The following is a 23,847-nucleotide window of genomic DNA, read 5'->3' on the forward strand; positions in this document are numbered from 1 at the left end:
ATGAGAGCAAAAATGGAGATGGAGATAAAGATTGTGAAGGACCTTGAAAGTGAGAACAAAGAGCTTGAATTAGATGTCTGAGAGTAAGCCTCTGATGTGGTTCAAGGATAGGGGTGCTTTGGTCTTACTGGTGGAGAGAGGAGAGCATGATGAAAATGCTACGGCTAATTTAACTGTACTTGTCCTGAGCAGGAGTTCTCAACCTTGTCAGGCAATTGCATCAATTTACTAGAATAAGATCTCATGTGTACTGGCTGCCGCGATCATTGATCTGGTCAGCCAGTGACTCCTGTTCCGCTGTGTGTGCTCCAGGACAGTCCAGGCTCCACTATAAATGAGGAGGCAGTCAATAGCAACATGTTAGGGCCCAGTACAGATGCTTATCTTCAAGATATAGAAAAGGGGTGTAGAATACCAGTTATTGCAGCCTAAGGTACCAAATGTAAAACTATAAATGGCTACATTTTTAATCTCCTTTTCAGGAACTTGGCAGTGTCTACAGTATTCTTGCTGCAATTTTAAACGTGGGTAACATTGAGTTTTCTTCAGTGGTATCCGAGCACATGATTGACAAGAGCAATATTTCCAATCCAGTCGCACTTGAGAATTGTGAGTTCTCTTTCCTTTTATTTAAGATTAAATTTCTTTAATGTTTTAGCAGGCAGGAGATTTTATCACATTAGATTTATCTATAAAACTGTATTCAGGTGGAAATTTTGCAAGACTTAAAGTATAGCAGTTCAATTCATGCCAAATCCACATTAATAAAAATGTAAAAAGAAGGGTTTCTTTCATATTTATGTGCATACAAATTATTTACTTTTTGTGTCCATCCACATAGTTTATTCAGATAGCATGACTGTTACCGGGGGTAGGAGGGGCAGCGAAAAACAAAATAAAATGTTCATGGTTTTTGTCAACATTTAAATTTTTTGCGAAAAATTTCATCAAAATTTTGAATTTTATTTTTTTACCAGCTCTATCTCCTACAGCGTTTATCTCAAGGAAATAGAGCTGGGCTACCTCCCTTGTGGGTCACAATGGGCTTACAGTGGAAAAGCATCCACAGGGAAGCTGCTGCTCCCCCTCCTGTACGAGAGGGTGGAGCCTTGATTCTGTCCCCAACACATTGTCCAGCATGGATGAGCTGTCACTGAAGGGAAAGTAATCTGCACCTGGGAAAGGGCTGGTGCACATGACTTCCCCACCCTGGAGCAAGAGGGGAATTAGCTACAGATTATGACTCAGTCCCTCATCTGCTCTTGGGGCAGCACAATTCCACACTGCCCCATAATCAGGACACATTGTACTGTTACTATCTATCCCTTAGAAATTAAGAAATACTTCATTCATTCCTTCAAAAATATACCTGCGGGTTGTGTGTATGTCTTAACAGTACATCTGTTCACTTTCTAGGTGCTTCCTTGCTGTGCATTCAGGCAGATGAACTGCAAGAAGCTCTCACCTCCTACTGCGTGGTGACTCGAGGGGAAACCATTATCCGTCCTAACACCGTGGAAAAAGCTATTGATGTCAGAGATGCCATGGCCAAAGCATTATATGGGCGTCTCTTTAGTTGGATAGTCAATCGCATCAATACTTTACTCAAGCCAGACAAACTTTTAAGGTAAAGGGACATTTTTCCAGTAGAAAAATTATCTCTTTGCAATGTGAAATGTATGATTTGTATACCTACATGGTCTATATATTTTATAGAACATCTGGCAACGGAATAGTCATGATATAATATTTTATTAGCTTGTTCAGATCCATAACGTTTAGCTCTTACAAATCCTTCCTTCATCTGATAACTTCTATACCTATGGTAATCATTTCTGATCATATACATTTTTTTCATTAGTAGTATGCAATAGACATATAGTAAATAGCTGTAATACTGGCATCTTGGCATTTCGCTATAGATTAACTGGGTGAAATTCTGATCTTAGTTATTCCCATGTAAATTAGGAGTAAACCTACTGGAGTTATATACCAGATATTTTTCCTTCAGGTGATTTACTCATAACTTTTAGGGCCAACGCTGCCATTCATCTGCAGATTGATTAGGCCACATTCTGATCTTATTTGCATGCATCCTTCTGGTGTTCTTCTTCTTCTTAAGTATTTATGATAGTGCCCAAAGCCTCATCGGGTTTAACACCCCATTGTGCTAGGTGTTTTACAAAAAGGAAAGGACCGTTCCTACCCTGAAAAGGTTTGCAGTCTAAACCCAAACAGACAAAGGTTAGGGGATGGGGATGCAAATGAATCTGGTGAAGGATTGGCACAGCTTTGTTAGTAAATCATGCAAATCAAGGCCCTCCATGGTAGTTGGGTGCCAGGGGAGTGGAATGAATTCAAAACTACCTGATTCCGAATACACATAATATTTCAATCTGGCACGTCTGCATTTTCATTTAAGAAACATCAGAGGGAATCCAAGGCTGCAGTTTTGTAGCCCTAAGAGCCCTGAAAACTTTAAAATACTCAGTAACAGCAATAAATACCATTTTGATTGATGATTATTAAGCCGAAATACAAGGCAGATGGAGCTGCACTGCTAATTTATGGACATATCCCATCACTCTGCCATTGAGCAGGCCTTGAGGGCTCCAAACCAGTAGAACAAGCGTGGTTCCACTGTGGAAGGGGCAGGGATGAGGATCCCCATCTGGTATCTAAAATGCATGCAGTGTACAAATAACATAGAACTGATGTTTGTGTGGGTGGTAATAAAATAGGCGTTACTGGCTAAATTCCTGTAATTACTTATCCGGTACTTCTCCTTCAGATTTTTTTCTTGTAACGTGTAAGGTCAAATTTTCATACTTCAGTGCCTAAAGCTAGGCTTCTAAATACCTGTTGCATGCACCTCATTGCAAATTGAAACTCCTATCTTAATCTTAATATTTAAAACAGGTATTTAGGTGCATAAAAATGAATGTAGGGGCCTCTGCAGACGATCTATTTTGAAAAGTCAGCCCTAAGCATTGTGAGCAAATAATCTGAGGGAAGAAATACCTAGTATCTAATTACAAGCCTATTTTATTACCATAGAAACGAAGAGCAATTGTGTGTCATTTGTGAACCATAGTCTGTTTTTTTTCCCCAATAGGGGAAATCGTGTTTGGCATATACAGTCATCCTTAGATTTACATGTATTATCGTATTTCATATTAGAGCTGATCATTCTATTAAGATTCATCTGATTGGGCAAAATTCATCCTTATGTAACTCCCATGGTCAGTGATAAATTTGGCCCATTATTTATTTTCTTGAAACAATAATGAAGTTAGGCATTATGTAAAATAATGGAGATAAACATATGAAGAGCTTTTTTAATCTTTTTTCAGCGAAAATGATGATGGGTTGAACATTGGGATTCTTGACATCTTTGGCTTTGAAAATTTCAAAAAAAATTCTTTCGAACAACTGTGTATCAACATTGCCAATGAACAGATTCAGTTCTACTTCAATCAACATGTATTTGCCTGGGAACAGGTAGGTTTGGGAATATTTTATCAAGCTTAGTAGTGCTGAACATAAAATATCTTACCCAAAAAGCTAAACTCTTCTTTCTTCTTAAGAAGCACAAAATAGTAGTCTATAACAGACTGCTTTCTGTCTATACATTATGTGAAGAACTGTTGGATTGCCATTTGTAATTTAAATGTCCATCTAAAATGCAGTAAACTTCAAATGTACAGTCTCTAGGCAACAGAGCACAACAATAATGGGTTTGATTCAAATGCATTGTTGTTTTGTTGAGGAATAATGTGTACTATGTAATTTATGGTTCAACAGCAAAAAGCAGAAATGCCATACAGTACATATTGTTTGATGAATGCCTTTCCTAATAGCATGCTAATAAGCTTTTTAACATTGAATTCCAATTATAAAAATCAGAATAATTGCAATTATTTGGATCTCATTTAGGAATTTGTTCTCCTAAACCAACTGATGGAAGATTTACTTTGATTACACGATACAATTTGATTTAAAAGATGGAGGAAAAATTAGGTGTTGTAATTACAAAAGCTAATGAACTTGAAAGGGTCAGTAGAAAAACTGTAAAAAGACCATAAGGAGTTTATAAAAGGATTAAATGAAAATTAAGTTAAACAGTTTTAAATTGCTAGCCAATTAATTCTCTTATTTGAGAAAACATGTTTCAACAAAAAACAGATGTACTGCCCAATGCTGTATGTCCTGGGTAATCAATCGTCACATTTTAGGTTTAGAGAGTGAAAAGATACTTTCTTTGCATTATTGGATGAAACTTCATTTTATATATTTTTGAAAAGCATTTTGTCACCCATCCTCATAATTTTTAATTACTAATACTCATGCAGGGTTTTGCCCGACTGTTTCAATCATTGTTGGTTTTGTAGATGATAGAGATATAAGTTTGGGAAAATCTCTCTCTCTCTCTCTCTCTCTCTCTCTCTCTCTCTCTCTCTCTCTCATGTTTGTATATAAATAAAAGGAAAATAGTATTTTGTGGCAAACATAGTTGATAGTTTCCAATTACTTCAAAGGCAACACAGTCATGTGGAGTTAGATGTAGCCTTTTGGGAGTGATTGTATATCTTCATGAAGAAGACTTTCCAGTTACACCAGAAGAATCATAGAATCATAGACTTTTAGGTCAGAAGGGACCATTATGATCATCTAGTCTGACCTCCTGCACAACGCAGACCACAGAATCTCACCCACCCACTCCTATAACAAACCCCTAACCTATGCCTGAGCTATTGATGTCCTCAAATCGTGGTTTAAAGACTTCAAGGTGCAGAGAATCCTCCAGCAAGTGGCCTGTGCCCCATGCTGCAGAGGAAGGCAAAAAACCCCCAAAGCCTCTGCTAATCTGCCCTGGAGGAAAATTCCTTCCCGACCCCAAATATGGCGATCAGCTAAACCCTGAGCATGTGGGCAAGACTCACCAGCCAGATACCCAGGAAAGAATTCTCTGTAGTAACTCAGATCCCACCCCATCTAACATCCCATCACAGGCCATTGGGCATATTTACCACTAATAGTCAAAGGTTAGGATCTTTTGTCTTGGACTCCTCTAAGCCAAAGATGGTTTGACTTTGTCTGTGGCAACCACTTAAACAGTTTTGGTGCAAAAGCCTCCAGATGCACCCAAGATGTAGATCACAGAACTCTGAGCAGTTGGCTACTGGTGCCTCTGGGCTCTTAAAGGGTTTAATGGCCACGGTGTGAAGAGAGAATAGCAGCAGATTGGAACAATATACAAAGAACAGCTGCTTCTTTGTATATTGACTCAAAGGTTTTTTTAAGATCTTGGTTAATATACTTCAAGAAGTATAAATAGAAAATGTATGCTAGAAAGCAATGTGAAAATTAACTATTAAAGAAGTCTTAAAGCCATTGTCTGCCCTGCAGTTTAAAGCATGCAGAATGTGCAACTGATAGTACATTCCACCATATGTAAGAGCTTGTCTACCATATGGAAGGGCTTGTCCTTGATTAACTGTTCCTAATTAATGCCATGTGTAGACACTCTCTTATTCTGGAATAAACAACTTAAAAATCCTGTGAAAGGAGGCTCTAGAACCACCCTGGAATATCTCCTTGCATCAGTCACAATAGTAATACTCTCAGGCAACAAGCCTCAGTCCACCAAGGTAGCCAACCATTATCTGCCACTTTCCTGTATTAAAAAACCAACATCTGGGGAAACAATAACAAGCCTACACTTCTTTCTGGAATAAGAGTGTCCACACATGGAGTTATTCAGAAAAAACTACTGCACTTTAAATTCACATCCTACCTTAATCTGTGTTAACTATCTAGTGAGAAACAAGCCGTAAGAGAAGAGAAATTTTGTAACCAAACACGGAATTTTCACAGCCAATGCTCCTCAGCTATTGAACACAGATGCTTCTGTAATTAGCACTGAACCATCATTCTGTTCACCGTAGGACAAAGGGCTTTGCTGTTGACAGACATCCACATCCCAGGGTGTGCGCAGACACAAAGGTTCCCAGTCTCTCTCTCTCCATCTTCTTTACTACTCACCTTCAGTGTGCTTACCTTGCTTTGGGCTCCACTCTATTCAAGTGTAATCTGCCTTCAGTTTCCTTTGGGTATCTTTATATGTAGACTGCTCGCCAGGCATGAGTTGACTCAAATGTTCTTGCGTTATCACTTAGTTTAATAAGCTTGTGTGTGAGTTTCCTTCTGGTTCTGTGTGTTCCACATTTAAAAAGGGATCAGAACAGGCCTGAGACTATAGCAAGCTTCATTACATTATCTTGCAGGGTATTCAAAGTAGTTGCTGGGGCTATTGCTGAAGTGATGCATAACTAATTCTACAGGCAAAAATTAGTGCAAAGTTGGGCGTCAAACCCTATCATTTTAAAACCAGGAAGTGACTAGTGTGCTCTCAGTAGAAGGTTGTCACTGATTGCAAGGCTGTTGCTCAAGGACAGTTCACAGTATAATTAATGGGCATTATAACACATCCCCTTCTCCCCTGCTTGGGACATGCACATTGCTTCAGTTCCGTGTCACAAGAACAATCATGTAGAAAGTAGGTGGTTCTGCATCTTGAATGTTAAATGTAGGGGATCTACTAAGTTTAGAACTGATATGATCTCCTCTGATTGTTAACTGAAGTTTACGATAGCTCTCTCTTTAGGAGTCAGCATTCAAAAAGGAGAAAGAAAAGTATAAAATATTGTTCTGTTGCTTATACCTCTACATAGGAAGAAGCAAAATACCATTTTAAAATTCATTAATGAATCAAATTAAAAGTTCACAAAAAGAAAAGGAGTACTTGTGGCACCTTAGAAACTAATCAATTTATTTGAGCATAAGCTTTCGTGAGCTACAGCTCACTTCATCGGATGCATACTGTGGAAAGTGTAGAAGATCTTTTTATGTACACACAAAGCATGAAAAAATACCTCCTCCCACCCCACTCTCCTGCTGGTATCTAAAGTGATCACTCTCCTTACAATGTGTATGATAATCAAGGTGGGCCATTTCCAGCACAAATCCAGATTTTCTCACCACCACCACCCCCCCCCCCACACACACACAAACCCACTCTCCTGCTGGTAATAGCTTATCTAAAGTGACCACTCTCCTTACAATGTGTACGATAATCAAGGTGGGCCATTTCCAGCACAAATCCAGGGTTTAACAAGAATGTTGGGGGGGATGGGGGGTAGGAAAAAACAAGGGGAAATAGGTTACCTTGCATAATGACTTAGCCATTCCCAGTCTCTATTCAAGCCTAAATTAATTGTATCCAATTTGCAAATGAATTCCAATTCAACAGTTTCTCGCTGGAGTCTGGATTTGAAGTTTTTTTGTTGTAATATAGCAATTTTCATGTCTGTAATCGCGTGACCAGAGAGATTGAAGTGTTCTCCGACTGGTTTATGAATGTTATAATTCTTGACATCTGATTTGTGTCCATTTATTCTTTTACGTAGAGACTGTCCAGTTTGATCAATGTACATGGCAGAGGGGCATTGCTGGCACATGATGGCATATATCACATTGGTGGATGTGCAGGTGAACGAGCCTCTGATACTGTGGCTGATGTTGTTAGGCCCTGTGATGGTGTCCCCTGAATATATATGTGGGCACAGTTGGCAACGGGCTTTGTTGCAAGGATAGGTTCCTGGGTTAGTGGTTCTGTTGTGTGATATGTGGTTGCTGATGAGTATTTGCTTCAGGTTGGGGGGCTGTCTGTAGGCAAGGACTGGCCTGTCTCCCAAGATTTGTGAGAGTGTTGGGTCATCCCTGTCATTAAAAGTTCAGAAATTCAATGTTTATGTTCATGTACAAATCAACAACTTGTACAAATAGGTCAGTATGACACCAAATCTACACTTATGTACACAACTGACTTTACACGTGGGTAAGGATTTGCATGGTCAAAGGTCTTCATCTGTAACATGTGATTTCAATACTGATCCGTAGAAGTTATGCTTAGTAGTAGACTATTGCCAGCAGAAACTGAGGGCATTGCATTGACTTCTCTTGTTGGAAGTGAGGTGTTTTATTCTCATTTCCAGTTGAACGTATCATAAGCTAAAAGTTTTATAGATTTGAACTGTGGCCTTCGGTGCTATTACAAATCATGAAAATTCAGTCTCTCATTAAAAAATCCTCAGTCTAAAGCTATGTGGATGTGTAAATCTTTATAAATGTCTATGATTTCCTTTGTGTATATAGTGTTGCTTTGTTTTGCACATTGAACTCCCATAATTTGTGTAACATTTCCTAAACACATTTAAGCTATGATAGGCACATCTGCTCTACAACTTTCATTTCTCATTCAGGATATTCAAAAGGGGGGAATAATGTAATCAGGGGCACTTTGAATCCTCCAACCCTTTGAGTTCCGAGCCTCCAGAATGCTAACAGACAACTGAATTTTGCCATAAAGCAATGTGCCAGCGTATCTTTTGTAAAATGTGAATAGCATAGTTTTTGTGACCGTGAATCCTTAGTGGTTTTGTGTGCATGTGTTTGGTTTCTTTTTAAATTATAATCCTAGATAATTAATGGAATAAATTTATCAATTTGCAAATGAAAAATACAAAGGGACTGAATGGTGGTTGGGTCTATACACATCTGTAGGAGTATTTCCCTTCTATCTTAGGTTTTCATATAGCACTTATCACCATGTTATACAAAATTAAACAATACAGCTTTTCTGTCTTCATTCTTCTAAAGAAAGGAGCGCAGCCTTGTCAATCTGAGTCCTTCCCTCTTCCCCAGATTATTTGATCAACTCAACACCAGGTCAAAGTGGTTGAAATTGAACATATCTCTTTGTGGTTTGGCATCCTAGGTCAAGTGGGTTGGTCTTAGTCCAGTTCTCACTGAATAAGTGTCTGCATAACAAAAACCAACAACACGATTGACTTAAGTGGCTTGCTTTCTGGCAATCTGAGAAATGAAGCCAGTAACTGAATGAACATGGAAGGCTAAATTATTCCTTCGCTGATGGAGGTGGCACATTTCTGGCATAGTCTGTGCTGCCTTTGCCTATGCTGAACCAGTTCTAGGGATAATAACTAGGGCTGATGATCATACTGATAATATGTAGCTCTTATATAGTGCTCTTCATCATTAGACATTAAAGGAAGGAAGTATCATTATCTCCATTTTTCAGCTAGGGAAATGCATGCACAGAAAGATGGACTTTGGTTTTTAGCATTTTTAGCATTGTCACGCTGGCACATTTAATGAGCTCTAAAATAAATTTTCAAAACTTAAAAATGGTATTACATATAAATATACTTCCATCTGAACAGCAGCTCCTCCTCCATGTGCATTGTAAGCTCTTCATAACAGGAAAGTATCCACCCATATTTTTTTACATATTATTGCACATCTATGGCACTGTATGTAAATAAGGTACATATCTAATTCTTCCTTTAAGTGGCTTGTTCCATTTCTGTTTATATGAGACCTTAATTCTCTTTCCATGAGCTGCCATGAAAATTGAGGGCAGCACAAGCACTTGAGCTAACAGTCCCTAAATGGAAAGGAGGACTAGTGGCACCTTAGAGACAAACCAATTTATTTCAGCATAAGCTTTCGTGAACTACAGCTCACTTCATCGGATGCATTCAGTGGAAAATACAGTGAGTAACCATGTGGGGCTGAGAGGAAGGTCTTCACTTTTTCCACCGGTCTAACAGACCCCATTTGTTAACCCTACAGGCACAGTGTAAGGCTCGTCTCTTTCCCAGGGTTCCTGAGTGGAAGAATGAAGATTGGAATAAGTGCTGACTCTATTTTGAGGAACATCAAATGCTGGAGACAGGCCCAAGATGCCAGCATTTCCATGGACCTCGGGACTATGTGGGGGACAAAGCATGTTTTCACTTGACACTGCAGAAAGGGGTCTATGTGGTCCAGGGAAGTGACGCTACAGTGGAGGGAGCTGACTTTCCTCTCCATGCAGGAATGATAGGAATCGTCATAGCGGGGATCTAGGTGGTCATGGCCAGATGGACAGCTTTTCCATTTCTCCATAAATTCTGGTTATTTCAGCACTGGTTGTATTGTGTTAGCAAAGATATGAATTGTGATGTTTGGCACAGTATATTTCAGAAGACTGACCTTCTCGTTGTGACCCATTATATGAGCATGCCAGTGGAATCTGATACACACTAATACAGACGATAAATGTATTGTTCAGGAGGACCCTAACCTAATGTGCTTTTGGATAAGGCATGTGCAACATTCATTTTTGTTTGCAGTGGTGTTGTAGCTGTGTTGGTCCCAGGATATTGGAGAGACAAGGTGGATGAGGTAATTTTTTTTATTGGACCAACTTCTCTTGGGGAAAGAGCCAAGCTTTCAAGCTAGATAGAGTTCTTCTTCAGGCCTGCAGAGCTCTGTGTAGCTTGAAAGCTTGACGCTTTCACCAACAGAAGTTGGTCCAGTAAAAGATATTACCTTACCCGCCTTGTCGCTCACATTTATTTTTAACTTTACAATTGCATCTTTTGCTTTAGTAAGATGGTAGAAGGCAGGTTCTGAATAAGTTCCTAAAATTAATCTTTAAACCAAGGGGATTTCATATCATCACATCAACAAAGTGGCATTACTTCATGACCCAGTTGTTTTCTATTAGTACAAAACAAAATTACGAACGGCATTTAACAATATTGTCCCTATTGATTTAAGTGCAGCAAATCTGCAGAGGGTAATATTGCCTAGCTTTGATCACAGTGGACACAGCATAAAATAAGAGCTCACATACTCCAATGTAGTGCAGTCATTCCTTGTGACATCCTATCTATGTGAATACTGTCTTGTGGATTGTGTGATATCCTCTCAATGGGTAGAAACTATTTTAGGGAATTCAGATACTATGAAACATCACTGGGGATTGCAGCCTCCTGCAGCTACTCAGTGTCTTGTTTATGGCATGTTCAAAATTAATACAAATCTTCCATTATGGCTTTATAATACTTGTCATATTAGTTTTTTTCTCCTGTCTCATATTTCATAATAACATGAGGAAGGGAGCAGTATTGCACGAGGGACTGAAAATACAGAGTCTTTCAGGGTTAGGTCACTGGTTTAAATCTAACCCAGCTCCATAGTGACTGGAAGTTTTTTTCTTTCTGACATCTTTCACTGGCCTATTTGAAGTGATTTAATGGATTTGTTCCCTATCCTGGTAGACATCGCAAAAACCACTGGCACTTATTGACACTCCATTTGGCAGTCTTACTAGAGAAGCAGAAAACTGAATGATCATGAAGGCTTAAACTGCCCATGTGGTCCTTCCAGATCAGGATTGAGGCATATGAAGGAAGAATAGGGAAGCTTGTGCTGCTGTTCTCATACTGTGTAGCTATGGAAGTTCCATTTACGCTTAAATCAGAGTTCAGTTTCCAGTGTTGTTAAACTGTCTCCTTTAATGAGCATTAGAGTTTTAGAAAAACTAATAATTGGAGATGTTGCCCAGGAATGCTTGTCTGAGGATGCATCAGTGTCATGGAAATATTTACTCCTTTTTCTGACTGTCATAATTAACAGAAGCAGATTATCATTATTATTATTTATTTACATGTAGACTGTTTACAGTAAAAGCGTCCTTCATGATAACACTTAGTGCTTGAACTTAACATCTCAATCATGGGACAACTACAGCCCTGATCAAAGATTACAGAAATTTGGTGGAATGATGGTAATCAGTAATACCAAGATACAAAATATATAGGAATGATGAAATAGGTCATGCTTGTGGGGGAGTGGCATTATGTGTAAAACAAAGCATAGAGTCAAATGTAGTAAAAATTTTAAATGAATCAAACTGTACCATAGAATCCCTATGGATAGAAATTCCATGCTTGGAACAACAACAGTATAGCAGTAAGAATGTACTACAGACCATCTGGTGAGAGCGATTGTTAAATTCTATGGGACAGTAGAGAGGCTGCAAAAACAAAAATCCCAATAATGGTAAGGAATTTCAACTATCCCCTCAGGATGGGGCACAGAGATAAAATTTCTAGACACCATTAATGAGTGTTTCTTGGAGCAGCTATTCCTAGAAGCCACAAGGGGAGAGGCAATTCTTGATTTAGTCCTAAGTGGCATAGAGGATCTGGTCCAAGAGGTGAATATAGCTGAACCACTCATTAATGATGACCATAATGTAATTAAATTTAGCCACCTTGTAGGGGGGGAAAATACCAAAGAAACCCACCACACTAGAATTTAACTTTAAAAGGGGGAACTACATAAAATGAGGAATAAGGCTGCTGGTGACCTTTAAAAACCTCTCTTCTGGGGGGAGAGAGAGAGAGAGAGAGAGAGGAAGGAGGGATGAGAAACAAGCTGCAGCAGGGTTAGGGGCAGCAGGGAGAAAAGGCTTCTCCTAGGTGGAAGGCTGCTTTCTCCCCTTGAGAGGAAACAGTCAGGTTAACTTATGTTTGGGGAAAGACTGGCAACCAGAAACCAGCATAATGAGGCAACACCCAGGAGAGAGGAAAAGGAAATATATTTCTTTTGTGTTTTGAGTTTGGTTTTTTGATTAAGAGAAGTAGTCAGGCCTACTCTGAGGCCCACCTTGTAAATACTGAAAACATTAACCAGAGCAAATCATTAAAAACCTTCAGAGTTGGACTGATTTACTCCAGACCCCCACCCCCAAAGAGAGAAACACTGATGCTGACAAAGCAAAGGGAGTGCCTTGCCACACTAGCAAAAGACACAAAAACTAATAGCAAAAATTTTCCTTAGAACATCAGAAGCAGGAAGCATGCCAAACAGTTGGTGGGGCCACTGGACAATCAAGGTGCTACAGGAGCACACTTAAGGAAGATGGGGCTATTGCAGAAAACTAAATTAATTATCTGAATCAGTCTGCACTGCAGAGGATGTGAGGGCAATTCCCATACCTGAGCCATTCTTTTTAGGTGACAAATCTGGGGAACTGTCCCAGATTGAGGTTTCAGCGGAGGAGGTTTTGGAACAGACTGATATATTAAACAGTCATAAGTCACCAAGACCAGATGGTATTTACTCAACAGTTCTGAAGAAACTCAAATATGAAATTGCAGAACTACTAACTGTGGTATGTAACCTATTGTTTAAATCATACTCTGTACCAGATGACTGGAGGATAGCTAATGTAATGCTGATTTTTTAAAAAGACCCTAGAGGTGATCCTGGCAATTGCAGGCCAGTATGCCTAACTTCACTGCCAGGCAAATTTGTTGAAACTATAGCAAAGAACAGAATTATCAGACATATTCATGAACACAATATGGTGGGGAAGAGTCAGCATGACTTGTCTAAATGGAAATCATGCTTCACCAATCTACTTGTATAATCTTGGAGTGTTTCAACAAACATGTGGACAAGGGTGATCCAGTGTATATAGTGTACTTTCACTTTCAGAAAGCCCTTGACAAGGTCCCTCACCAAAGGTACTTCAGCAAAGTAAGGAGTCATGGGATAAGAGGGAAGGTCCTCTCCTGGATCAGTAACTGGTTAAAAGGTAGGAAACAAAGGGTAGGAATAAACAGCTTTCACAGTTCAGAATGGTAAATAGTAAGGTCTCCCAAGGATTTATACTGAGGCCAGTGCTGTTCAACGTATTCATAAATGAGCTGGAAAAAGAGGTAAACAGCGAGGTGACAAAGTTGGCCTACAATACAAAATTACTCAAAACAGGTAAGTCCAAAGCTGGCTGGGAAGAGTTACAAAGGGATCTTACGAAACCAGGTGACTGGCCAACAAAATGGCAAATGAAATTCAAATTTGATAAGTGCAAAGCAATGCATATTGGAAAACATAATTCCAACTATACATACAAAATGATGGAGTCTAAATTAGCTGTTGCCACGCAAGGAAGACGTCTTGTAGTCATTGCGGATAGTTCTCTCAAAACATCTGCTCAATATGCAGCGGCAGTCAAAAAAGCAAACAGAATGTTGGGAACTATTAGGACAGGGATAGATAATAAGACAGAAAATAGCATAATGCCACTATTTAAATCCTGATATGCTCGCACCTTGAATACAGCTTGCAGTTCTGGTCACAAAAGATACGTTAAATTTGGGAAAAGTACAGAGAAGGGCAACAAAAATTATTAGGGGTATGGAACAGCCTCCATATCAGGAGACATTCAAAGACTAGGATTGTTCAGCTTAGAAAAGAGATGACTGAGGGATATAATAGAGGTCTATAAAATCATAACTGGTGAGGAGAAAGTGAATAAGGAAGTGTTATTTACCCCTTCACATAACACAAGAACCAGGGGTCACCCAATGAAATTAATATGCAGCAGGTTTAAAACAAACATAAGAAAGTAATTCTTCAAACAACACACAGTCAACCCATGGAACTCATTGCCAGGGGATGTTATAAAGGTCAAAAGTATAACTGGGTCCAAAAAAGAATTAGATAAGTTCCTGGAGGATAGGTCCATCAATGGCAATTAGCCAAGATGGTCAGGAATGCAATCCCATTGTCTGGGTACCCCTAAACCTCTCACTGCCAGAAGCTGGGACTGGACATCAGGTCACTCAATAACCGCCTTGTTCTGTTCATGCCCTCTGAAGCTTCTGGCGTTGACCACTGACGGAAGATGGACTGGGTAGATGGACCATTGGTCTAACCCTGTATGGCTTTTCTTATATTTTTATTGGTGTGTATATTGCCCCACACCAGGATTATCCTTGGGAGACATTGTGACTCCTAAACATACCTCTGAGTCACAATTCCTCCTCTGCTGCCTCCTTGCTACTGAAGGTATAGTAATTCACTGCTAGCCTGTACCACTGGTATCTGGTTATGCTCCTCTCCTGTGCTGGCCCCACGACTCAGGCCAATGAGTGAGGGGATGAAGCCAAGACTCCATATATTCCCACTGCTCTCCACCCACCTGCCCCTGGGCAGAAGTAAAAAGGGCTTAATCTCATGTTCTGGGTCCTAAGATATGACTATCCCACACAGAGCTGTATTAGGGATTCACATCTTATTTCCTTGTGCGGGCATGTGGTCTGAGTCACAATCAAGCCCAAAAGTCTAAGAAGCCAGAAGAAATTAAGTAAAACTGGCCAAAAGTATGGTTGTAGCAGGCATTCTGTATTCTCTTTCAGATGGATTTGCAGATATTTATCTGGGTTTTATTTGTCAGGTCAGCATTTCTGATTTTGTTGATTATACTTTTGGTTCCATCTGACTGAGAGGTGAGGTCATCAGAGGTCTCAGGACATGATTTTCTTGTTGTAATGCAATACGTGGTGATGAAATGCTTTCCAAAATATGCTCTGTGTTGCCTTCTTCATTCCCCACCTCTTTCAGACTAAGGTGAATTATATACAGAGGGAGATCTTCATGGGTTTGGAAGTCCTTCCTGCTTAGTTATAGGGGACTTCAACTGTTGAATGTTATCCAGCTCTCAGGAAGCAGTGTAGTCCCTAGGACACTGTATTTGCAATGAAAACAGGCAACACTGGATTGGTGACATCACTTATTAAGACAAAACTGTCATGGTAAAACTAAAAGTAACTGAAAAGGATTTTGTTCTTTCGATTAAAAAATGGTTTGTGAAGAGAATCAGGAGGCTTAAATAACTGTTTTGTGGATTTAGGGAACAGACTGCAAGAGAATTAAAGAAAAATCTGGCTACTTTTCCCTGGGTTAAAAAAAAAGCCTTTAAAAACAAAAGAAAGGCCACTACAAATGCTGAGGGCATGATATGTTTGCAGAATTTGCTTAGTAGGTTTTCTTATCACCTTGAGAAGCCTGAAGTCTCTGTATTCCTGAGCATAGAAAGTAGATTTTTTTTTTTACCATATTGAATACACTGGCCTAGATTTTCAAAAGTGATTACGGGGGCCCAATTTGAGACACCTTATAGGACTTTGATTTTCAGAAAGTGCTGAGCTCCAGCCTTCCCAAAATCAGGTCCCTTTAAGGTGTCTCAAGTTGGGGCCCCAAAAACAGACACTCAAAATGACTAGTCGTTTTTGCAAATCTCAGCCATTGTACTGGCAATAGGTCTGAATAATGAAGCAATGGAGGAATATAAATGAAGCCGCCAAATGACTTCAGAACAATTTGATTACAATACAGCCTAGTGAAGTGAACAGTGGAAGGACACTAAAGTCTCTATCTTTCTCTCAAACACGGTAGCTTGAGCCCTTTGACTTTGTTTATGTTTATTTGTTCTTGTGTGTACATGGGAAGCATATGATTTTACAAAACACACAAAACATAAACAAAGGCACGTAAGATTAAAGCTTATAGCATTGCCGTGTGTTACAACATTCAAAGTGACATTCTTTCTTACAAAACATGGATGCATTTGCCCCTTGGGTATTGTTTATTCTAAGTGATTATGATTCTGCTCAGCTGTCAGTTTGTGAATCATATTCTGAAACTTCTCTGTGTTTGTGGGTGAAACGTGCATATTATCACTTGTTACAGAATGAATACCTATATGAAGGTGTTGATGCAAGAGTTATAGAATACGAGGACAACAGGCCTCTCTTAGATATGTTCCTCCAGAAACCAATGGGCTTATTGTCTCTCCTTGATGAGGAAAGTCGATTCCCGCGAGCAACTGATCGGACACTTGTAGGTAGGTATGTTATACTTCAGAGGGTCTTAGGAGGTGTAAATTTTAAAGTTCTGTTTAAAGTGTATTTTTATGCTCGTTAGCTATGTTTTCAGTGTGAACATCTTTCAGCTTCCCACCTACATTTCAGGGAGAGGGGAACTGGATCCAGCTTTGAAATTAATATTTCTTCTTATGAAAAGCAGCGAGATGGGCCTGAGCCACAAGAGATGGGTCCAGATTTCGAACACTCCACCAATCAGGAATGTTCGGATCCAAGGTTTTAGAGATAAGGACCAGTTTGGGTCCAGATCAAGGATCAGAATGCAAATACCCCTTTCTTATGATTAAAGAGGTGTTTGGATCTGGGGCTTTGGTCTGACCCATCTCTTGTCAAGAAGTTCTAACTCTATAAGATAATGGCTATGAATCTGGCACAAAGGCACAGAAACTGTCTAATGTTAAAACAAAGCAAATACGTGTCAGGGCTTGTCTACATACAAACTGGAACCAAAATCCCTAAACTGGTTGTAATTTACACCTTTACTGTTTCAGTGCAAGTCCGTGTGTGGACACTCTTATTTTGGAAAAAGAATGTCTACACACAAACTTGCATGGAAATAACTCAAGATGTGAGTTACAACTGATTTAGTGAGTTTGGTTCTGGTTTCAGAGTAGGCAAACCCTTACTTCAGTCATAATCCACATATATAAAGAGCAGAATCAGGGTTATGGGTGATCTCAGATCATCACAAAACAAAACAGCCGAAAATAATGCCATGTGTTTTTTATAGCCAAACAACAGCTGTAATATGAGCTCTTTGTCTAACCTGGTACTTATATAATCCCCATCACTGAGTGCCTCCAAAACCATCAATTAATTTATCCTCGCAACACCCCTGTAAAGTAGAAAGGATTATTATCCTCATTTTACAAATGGGGAAGTAAAACAAAGAGGGATTAAGTGATTTGTCCGAGGTCACACAGGAAGTCTGTAGCAAAGCCAATAATTGAAGCAACAACTGCTGAGTCCTTGTCCAGTGCCTTAACCATATGACCATCCTGATGGTCCTTTCTCCTTCTCTTTAAAAAATGTGAGTCTGTTTCTGCATTTGCCTGAAAAGCCAGTTTAGTTTCCTTACTTGAGTCCTGATCCAAACTGCTGTGGACTCATTGCTATTTTTGTACAATTACTCCAATAAGACAAACTGTGTATCTGCTTACAGAAAAATTCGAAGATAACTTGAAGTCAAAATACTTTTGGAGACCCAAAAGAGTAGACCTAACCTTTGGGATTTACCATTATGCAGGAAAGGTAAGAGAACGTAAACATATTTGTTGTTGATTTATCAATGTTGGGGGAGATTCTCAGAGACAACTTGGAGTTCGATGCATAGTTCTCATTGGTTTTTTTTTTCAATGAAAACCGGGCACTTAACTGACACTTGTGCCTTTGGAAATCTCCCCTGTTGTGGAGACATAGATCTTTCAGAAGAGATTTAAGTGTACTGCGAATACCTGTGCACTGTGAAGAACAAATGTCTGATGACACCTGCAGGGATTAGTTACCATCTTCACATTTTTCTGTCATGATTATCATCTTAATGTCTCTACCTATTAAAAATTAAAGCTAGCAGTGGCCAAAAGAGAAGGCTGAATTACTGCCCCTTATGACTGAAAAACTATTATCTCTGTTGACATATTACAGGCCACATTTTAGAGTACTTACAATCTGGCTACCATTCTGAAAGTCCCAAAGCTACAGTAGTAAGCAGCATCTGATACACAAAGAAAAGCTGCGTAACTATAAATGCACTTTTTAAACAGGTTCTTTATAATGCAAGTGGATTCTTAGCCAAAAACAGAAATACCTTGCCAGCTGACATAGTGCTGCTGTTGCGATCATCAGAAAACAATCTGACTCGACAGCTGGTCACCCATCCTCTTACCAAAACAGGTAATGTACCAGTAATTGTGGCAGATCTTTCTAATCCAGATACCTAACCCCGCAGTACTGACCACTCCTGGTTTTTGTCTGGCTCTCATATGATATTACACAGCTTTGGTGGCTTTCATCCAATGCTAGAAACTAAACAGAATGCATAAGTTTCTCCAAAATTAGAGTTTAGAAACCCAATATCATCTTGTGTCATCTCTTTTTACTGTGCCATGGAACTAATGATCTGAGTATATTCTGTCATTTTTAAATAGGATATATTTTTACATTTTGTTGCATATGCTTCATTGCACCTGTGCCAGAAAATATGTATTTTTCTTCTCCTGCAGTTACCTGTACAATCATATGGGAGCTGTATTTATAGTAGAACAGGAGAGCTAGACTGAATAGTAGAGAAGGTCTAACAGATAATGCTCTAAATTTTATCATATCTTACAGTAACCTGAAGTCTTTTCTTAGGCAAAACTCCTATTGATTACAGAAGGAATTTTGCCTGTTTAAGAACAGCAAGTCAGTTCTATTTGAAGTCAATAGAAGCAGGACAATTCAGAGTTCATTGTGACACATCCTTCTTATGCAATTTTATCCTGGCATTAGAACCCACTGAAGTGCAAAAGTGCAACTCCTCTGGAGTCAACTCCTGTTGCTTCTCTGTATCTGGGAGCAGAACTGGGCCCATTGACCTTAAGACTACACACTGTTCAGAGACTGACAGTCGTAAGCACAACTTTGAAGGATTGGGATGTGGCAGACTTATCTCTGAATGTTTTTGTCCTTGGCTTTTGTCAGGATATAAAAGTTATTAAAATATGGATCGTGGGTCCATTTTTTAAAGTGAGAGAAATTTAAAAAAAAAATAGGAGAATAAAAAGATCTTTTGACATTCTGTTAGGTCAAGGGGTCTTCAGTACTTGATATGGTCACATAATCCATGAACCATTGACACACTAGCCAGTAGTGAATTATGATTGTATCTGCCTACCCAGGTTTTGTAGTACCTGAGCACAATTTGTACAATGCAGAGACTCCAGTAAGAGCATTTTGGAAACTAAAGCAATGTCAGGTTGCTAGAATGGTTAGATTTTAGCAATTGCACTTTTGTGTTGATAGAAGTTCATAAGGTGTTTCCATATTCCTTTAGAAGATCCGTGTCTGCTTAAACTGTTGTAATACAGCCAGTCCTGGAAGTCATAATGGGAATTTTGCTTGATCCAGAGGGACTGGTTTCCATTTACACTAAGTCCCCTTTGCATCATTCTGGCAGTGGAAAAGTGCCTTAAAAGGGATGTAAATTACATTTGCACCTACTCTAAGGCAACTTTATCTACTAGGGCAGTCTGAAGGGGGCTTATGAGCATCAGGGCTGTAGTGGGTGGCTTCCTGGTTTGGGGCAGATATGTTTTGTTTTGTGTTTGCTTTGGCAGGTCATGTAAGTGCAGAGTAAGAAATATAGAGCCCCTGTTTAATCTCCTCAGAGTGTTTGTGGCTTTCTCAAAGTTCATTCCCAAAGGCTAGGAGGGAAATAAAGAGACATGTAGGAGCCAAGGGTTTATATAGATGTAACACCAGGTACTTGGATAATGTGTTTTTTTAGTGTCATTGAAATATAAGAGTTTTTAGAAGGTTGTCTTCTCTTATCTTTCCTTAGGTAACTTGGCACATACCAAAAGCAAAAGTGTAATAAACTACCAGATGTGGACCCCGCAAAAATCAATCAGCCGTACTAAGGTAAGAAACCTAATTTCATGGCAGTGTTTTGAATCCTCATTTAAAGTAGACAAAGGCAATGTTGTTATTGCTACTGAAAGTAAGCAAGTAACCCCTTCCTTGGTTTTTTTCCCTCTCCTATTTTCTTTTCTGTTTAGCTGGATATCTTTGTGTTGTGCAATTCGTATTCCTTCCGTGAGGTAAAAACCTATAATTTCCCTTCTTTCTGACTATAGTTTTATAACTACTTCAGAAAAAAATATTTCCTTAACTTTCCTATCACAGTTAAAAGGAGAAATTAAAAATATTTTATCTAATTTGTGTGGCGTATGGTCATGTTCTGTAGAGAATAACCAAAATAACAGTAATGCTGAAATTATGTTCAAGACATCAGCAGTCCTTGATATAAAAAAAAAATGGTCTCCTCTTATCACATTATTTGTGACAGTTACCTGGATGTTCAGTTATCAAACTGTGTCCTCGAGGTGTGTGTGTGTGTGTGTGTGTGACAAGTAGTGTAATGTACTTGTGCAACAATTCTGATTTTGCTAGTGATTATTCAATAGCCTTTGTAGTTTAGAATACATATTTCTTTTTATAAGTGGTGTTCTTTTAAAGGGCACTTTGTTGGGATGTTGCAAAATAAACTCAGGCTCTGTAAAGATAAGAAGTGTCATTTTCTTTCTTGATCTGTATAGAATGAAAATGAAGATACTGCACCCCATCCAAGAGAGACGACCAGTATGAAAACACAGACGGTCGCTTCTTATTTTAGAGTAAGACACCAGCTCTTTTCTTATGTTATGCTGGAGTAGAATTAATATTTATTGTTCTTCTTCGAGTGCTTGCTCATGTAAATTCCAAGTAGGTGTGTGTGTGCGCCACGAGCACGATCGTCCGAAGGTTTTTTCTTAGCGGTACCCGTCGGGTTGGCGGGGTCCCCTGGAGTTGCGCCTTCATGGCCGTGTATATAGGTCCCTGCTGACCTGCCACATCTTCAGTTCCTTCTTACCACCAGTGATGGTTGTTGGAGCAGCTCCTCCCCTGCGTTAGCAAACAACTCCCTAGTGGACTCTCCTTTTCTCCCTGTAAACAGTTTGAAAGTTTTAGTTAGTGATAAGTGTAGTAGTTAGTTAAGTTTTAGTTGAGGGTTACCCCCCACACCCTACTTTGTTCCCATCCCTGGGACCGGGGCATGCCTCGGTCTCAGGGCTTCAAGCTGTGCGGGTCCTTCCTGAAGCCCATGCTGAAGGGAGACCCACACGATTCCTGTCTAAAGTGTCTCGGAGAGGGATACCAGTCCAACAGGTGTAAAACCTGCTGGGGTTTTAAGCCCAGAACTAAGAAGGAGCAGGACTTTCTCTTAAAGCTCCTTCTCATGGAGTCAGCTCTTCAACCCCAACTGCCCCATGTGGCGTCCGACCGAGCGCTTCGGTGCACAACTTGCCGGCCTCGGTATGGGAAGCCTCAGCACCGAGGAAGGTCTCATCCAAAGGGCCATGGCACCGCCATTTCCCGGCACCGAGGACTATCGCTAGTGTGAAGCACCACTTGAAGTCGCTGGTGCCGCACAAGAAAAAGGGGGAGCGGAGCAGGCAGGCACCAGTGCTGTGCATCCCATGTCGGGACACCCGGCCTCGGGTCCTCCTAGACCAGAGCCATTGACTCCGGCCTCTCAGGGAGGTCCGTTGAGTCCAGTCACAGTGGACTCCCCAGGGCGGGAAGATTTGGAGGAGGACTTGGATGCTCCCCCCACACCGGACACATTTGAGGCGGGCAGGGAGTTGACCGCCATGATGGCACGGTTTCCCGTTCCACCGGCAGGTGCGCAGGCACCGGCTCAGGCTCCAGCACCGGAACCAGCAACATCGTTGGCGCCGACGCCGGTCCAGCATACGGGCAAGCCCACTATGATACGACGCCGATCGCCTTCACCACAGCACTGATCCCCGGCACCGTCTCGATCTGCATCACCATGGTCAGCTTCGGACTTCTCCTCAGAGTCGGAGGCAGACTCTTATCCTTCCTGGCAGAGCCGGCACTGCTCCCGGCACTGGTTCCAGCACCGCCCTAGGCAAAACAAAGGGTGGCCAGGGCCTGTAATGTCCCGGCCTCCACACTGGCAGGGACCGACGCAGTGGCCCTTCTGGACACCATGGGCCTACCAGCAAGTCCAGGGCCCAGAGTCCAGGTCCCTGTCGGTGACATCGGAGGCGCGAATCCCGCCATCAGCCACCTCTGTAGCACAGGAGCCTCCTGGGGGTAGGGATGCACAAGCCCAGGCTGATGAGGACATCAGCACCAGTACAAGCACCGGCACCAAAGCAGCTGCCGCCATTTCCTGCACCTCTCAAGCAGCACAAGGGGAACCCCGTGATCCAGAGGGGCAAGAAGACCCCGGGCCTCTGAGGGCATCATCCTTATCCTCCCTGGATGAGGCGGTAGCAGGCACCTCCACCACTCTGGCCGCTATGGACACCAGGGCCCATCAAGACCTGTTCAGGAGGGTGGCCCAGAACCTGAACTTGCAGGCAGAGGAGGTCCCTGAGGATACGGATCCCATGGTGGATATTCTGGCCCCTGATGGATGCTGGAGGGTGGCTCGGCCCCTCATCAAAACCATACAGAATAGCACCAACGTGCTGTGGCACATGCCTGCCTCTATCCTGCCGACAGCCAAGGGCATAGAGTGCAAACACTCCGTGCCTTCCAAGGGGTACAAGCACCTCTTCACTCCTCCTCCCCAGCCCGGGACCCTGCTGGTGGAGGCGGCAAACCACAAAGAGTGCCGGGGCAGCCAGGGCCTACCGCCAAGTCCAAGGATGCTAAATAGCTGGACCTCTTCGGTAGGAAAGACTACTCCACTGGGGGCTCCAGCTTCACATAGTGAATCAGCAAGCGGTCCTGAGCCACTATGCTTATAATTCCTGGGGCTCTCCAGCCAAATTCCAGGAATTGCTCCCAGCAGGCTCCCGCTTGGAGTTTGGGGCGGTGCTGGAGGAGGAAAAGGTGGTCGCCAGGACCTCTCTTCAGGCCACCCTGGACTCAGCTGACTCAGCTGCACTCTGGGCACGATCATAGCTATGAAAAGCAGCTCTTGGCTACCGGTCTCAGGCTGCCGCATGAGGTCCAGAACACAATTCAGGACCTGCTCTTTGACTGCTCTGGCCTCTTTGTGGAGCAGACAAACTCAAGGCTGCATAATCTTAAGGACTCGCGAGTGACGCTCAAGTCTTTGGGGCTGCATGCACCAGCCCGACAAAGAAAGATATTTAAGCCCCAGGCTGCCCAACAATTCTATCCTGCCCCTCCTAGACAGGACTACAGTAGGAAGAGGGGCAGAAGTAATAGGAGGTGCTCATCTCAGGCCTCCTTCGGCCCAGGGCAGGGCTCGGCTAAGCAGCCCTTGGGCTCAAAGCCAAACTTTTAAGATGCGCCCAAGGACAGAGCACCAGTTCAATACCTGGATCCTTCCCCTCCCTTTGTGAACTGTCTATTCCATTTCTACCGTGCCTGGGCTTAAATAACCTCAGACCAATGGGTCCTGAGCATGGAAGAATTGGGATATTCTCTCCAATTCTGCTCCTTTCCACCC

The 23,847-nt window shown here is 41.2% G+C and overlaps 1 protein-coding gene across 11 annotated transcripts in view; it reads left to right on the plus strand.

Moving 5' to 3' along the window:
• MYO3A (myosin IIIA) overlaps nt 1-23,847 on the plus strand; it is a 299,867-nt gene that overhangs the window by 219,999 nt on the left and 56,021 nt on the right. For 6 of the 11 annotated variants that reach the window (XR_007354926.2, XM_048837824.2, XM_048837825.2 and 3 more), the window contains 9 exons: nt 483-609; nt 1,417-1,627; nt 3,354-3,501; nt 16,459-16,612; nt 17,815-17,903; nt 18,416-18,545; nt 20,194-20,273; nt 20,411-20,452; nt 20,951-21,028. Coding sequence is in view for 10 of the 11 variants with exons in the window: in XM_048837824.2 (XP_048693781.2) it covers nt 483-609; nt 1,417-1,627; nt 3,354-3,501; nt 16,459-16,612; nt 17,815-17,903; nt 18,416-18,545; nt 20,194-20,273; nt 20,411-20,452; nt 20,951-21,028 (1,059 nt within the window). In the remaining variant the exon portion in view is untranslated. Of the gene's footprint in view, nt 1-482; nt 610-1,416; nt 1,628-3,353; nt 3,502-4,538; nt 5,018-16,458; nt 16,613-17,814; nt 17,904-18,415; nt 18,546-20,193; nt 20,274-20,410; nt 20,453-20,950; nt 21,029-23,847 lie in introns of those variants that run through there. The other 5 variants (XM_048837826.2, XM_048837828.2, XM_048837831.2 and 2 more) reach the window with 4 other exon arrangements.

The sequence above is a fragment of the Caretta caretta genome, chromosome 2 (genome assembly GCF_965140235.1).
Source record: "Caretta caretta isolate rCarCar2 chromosome 2, rCarCar1.hap1, whole genome shotgun sequence".
NCBI classification, from domain to species: domain Eukaryota; kingdom Metazoa; phylum Chordata; order Testudines; family Cheloniidae; genus Caretta; species Caretta caretta.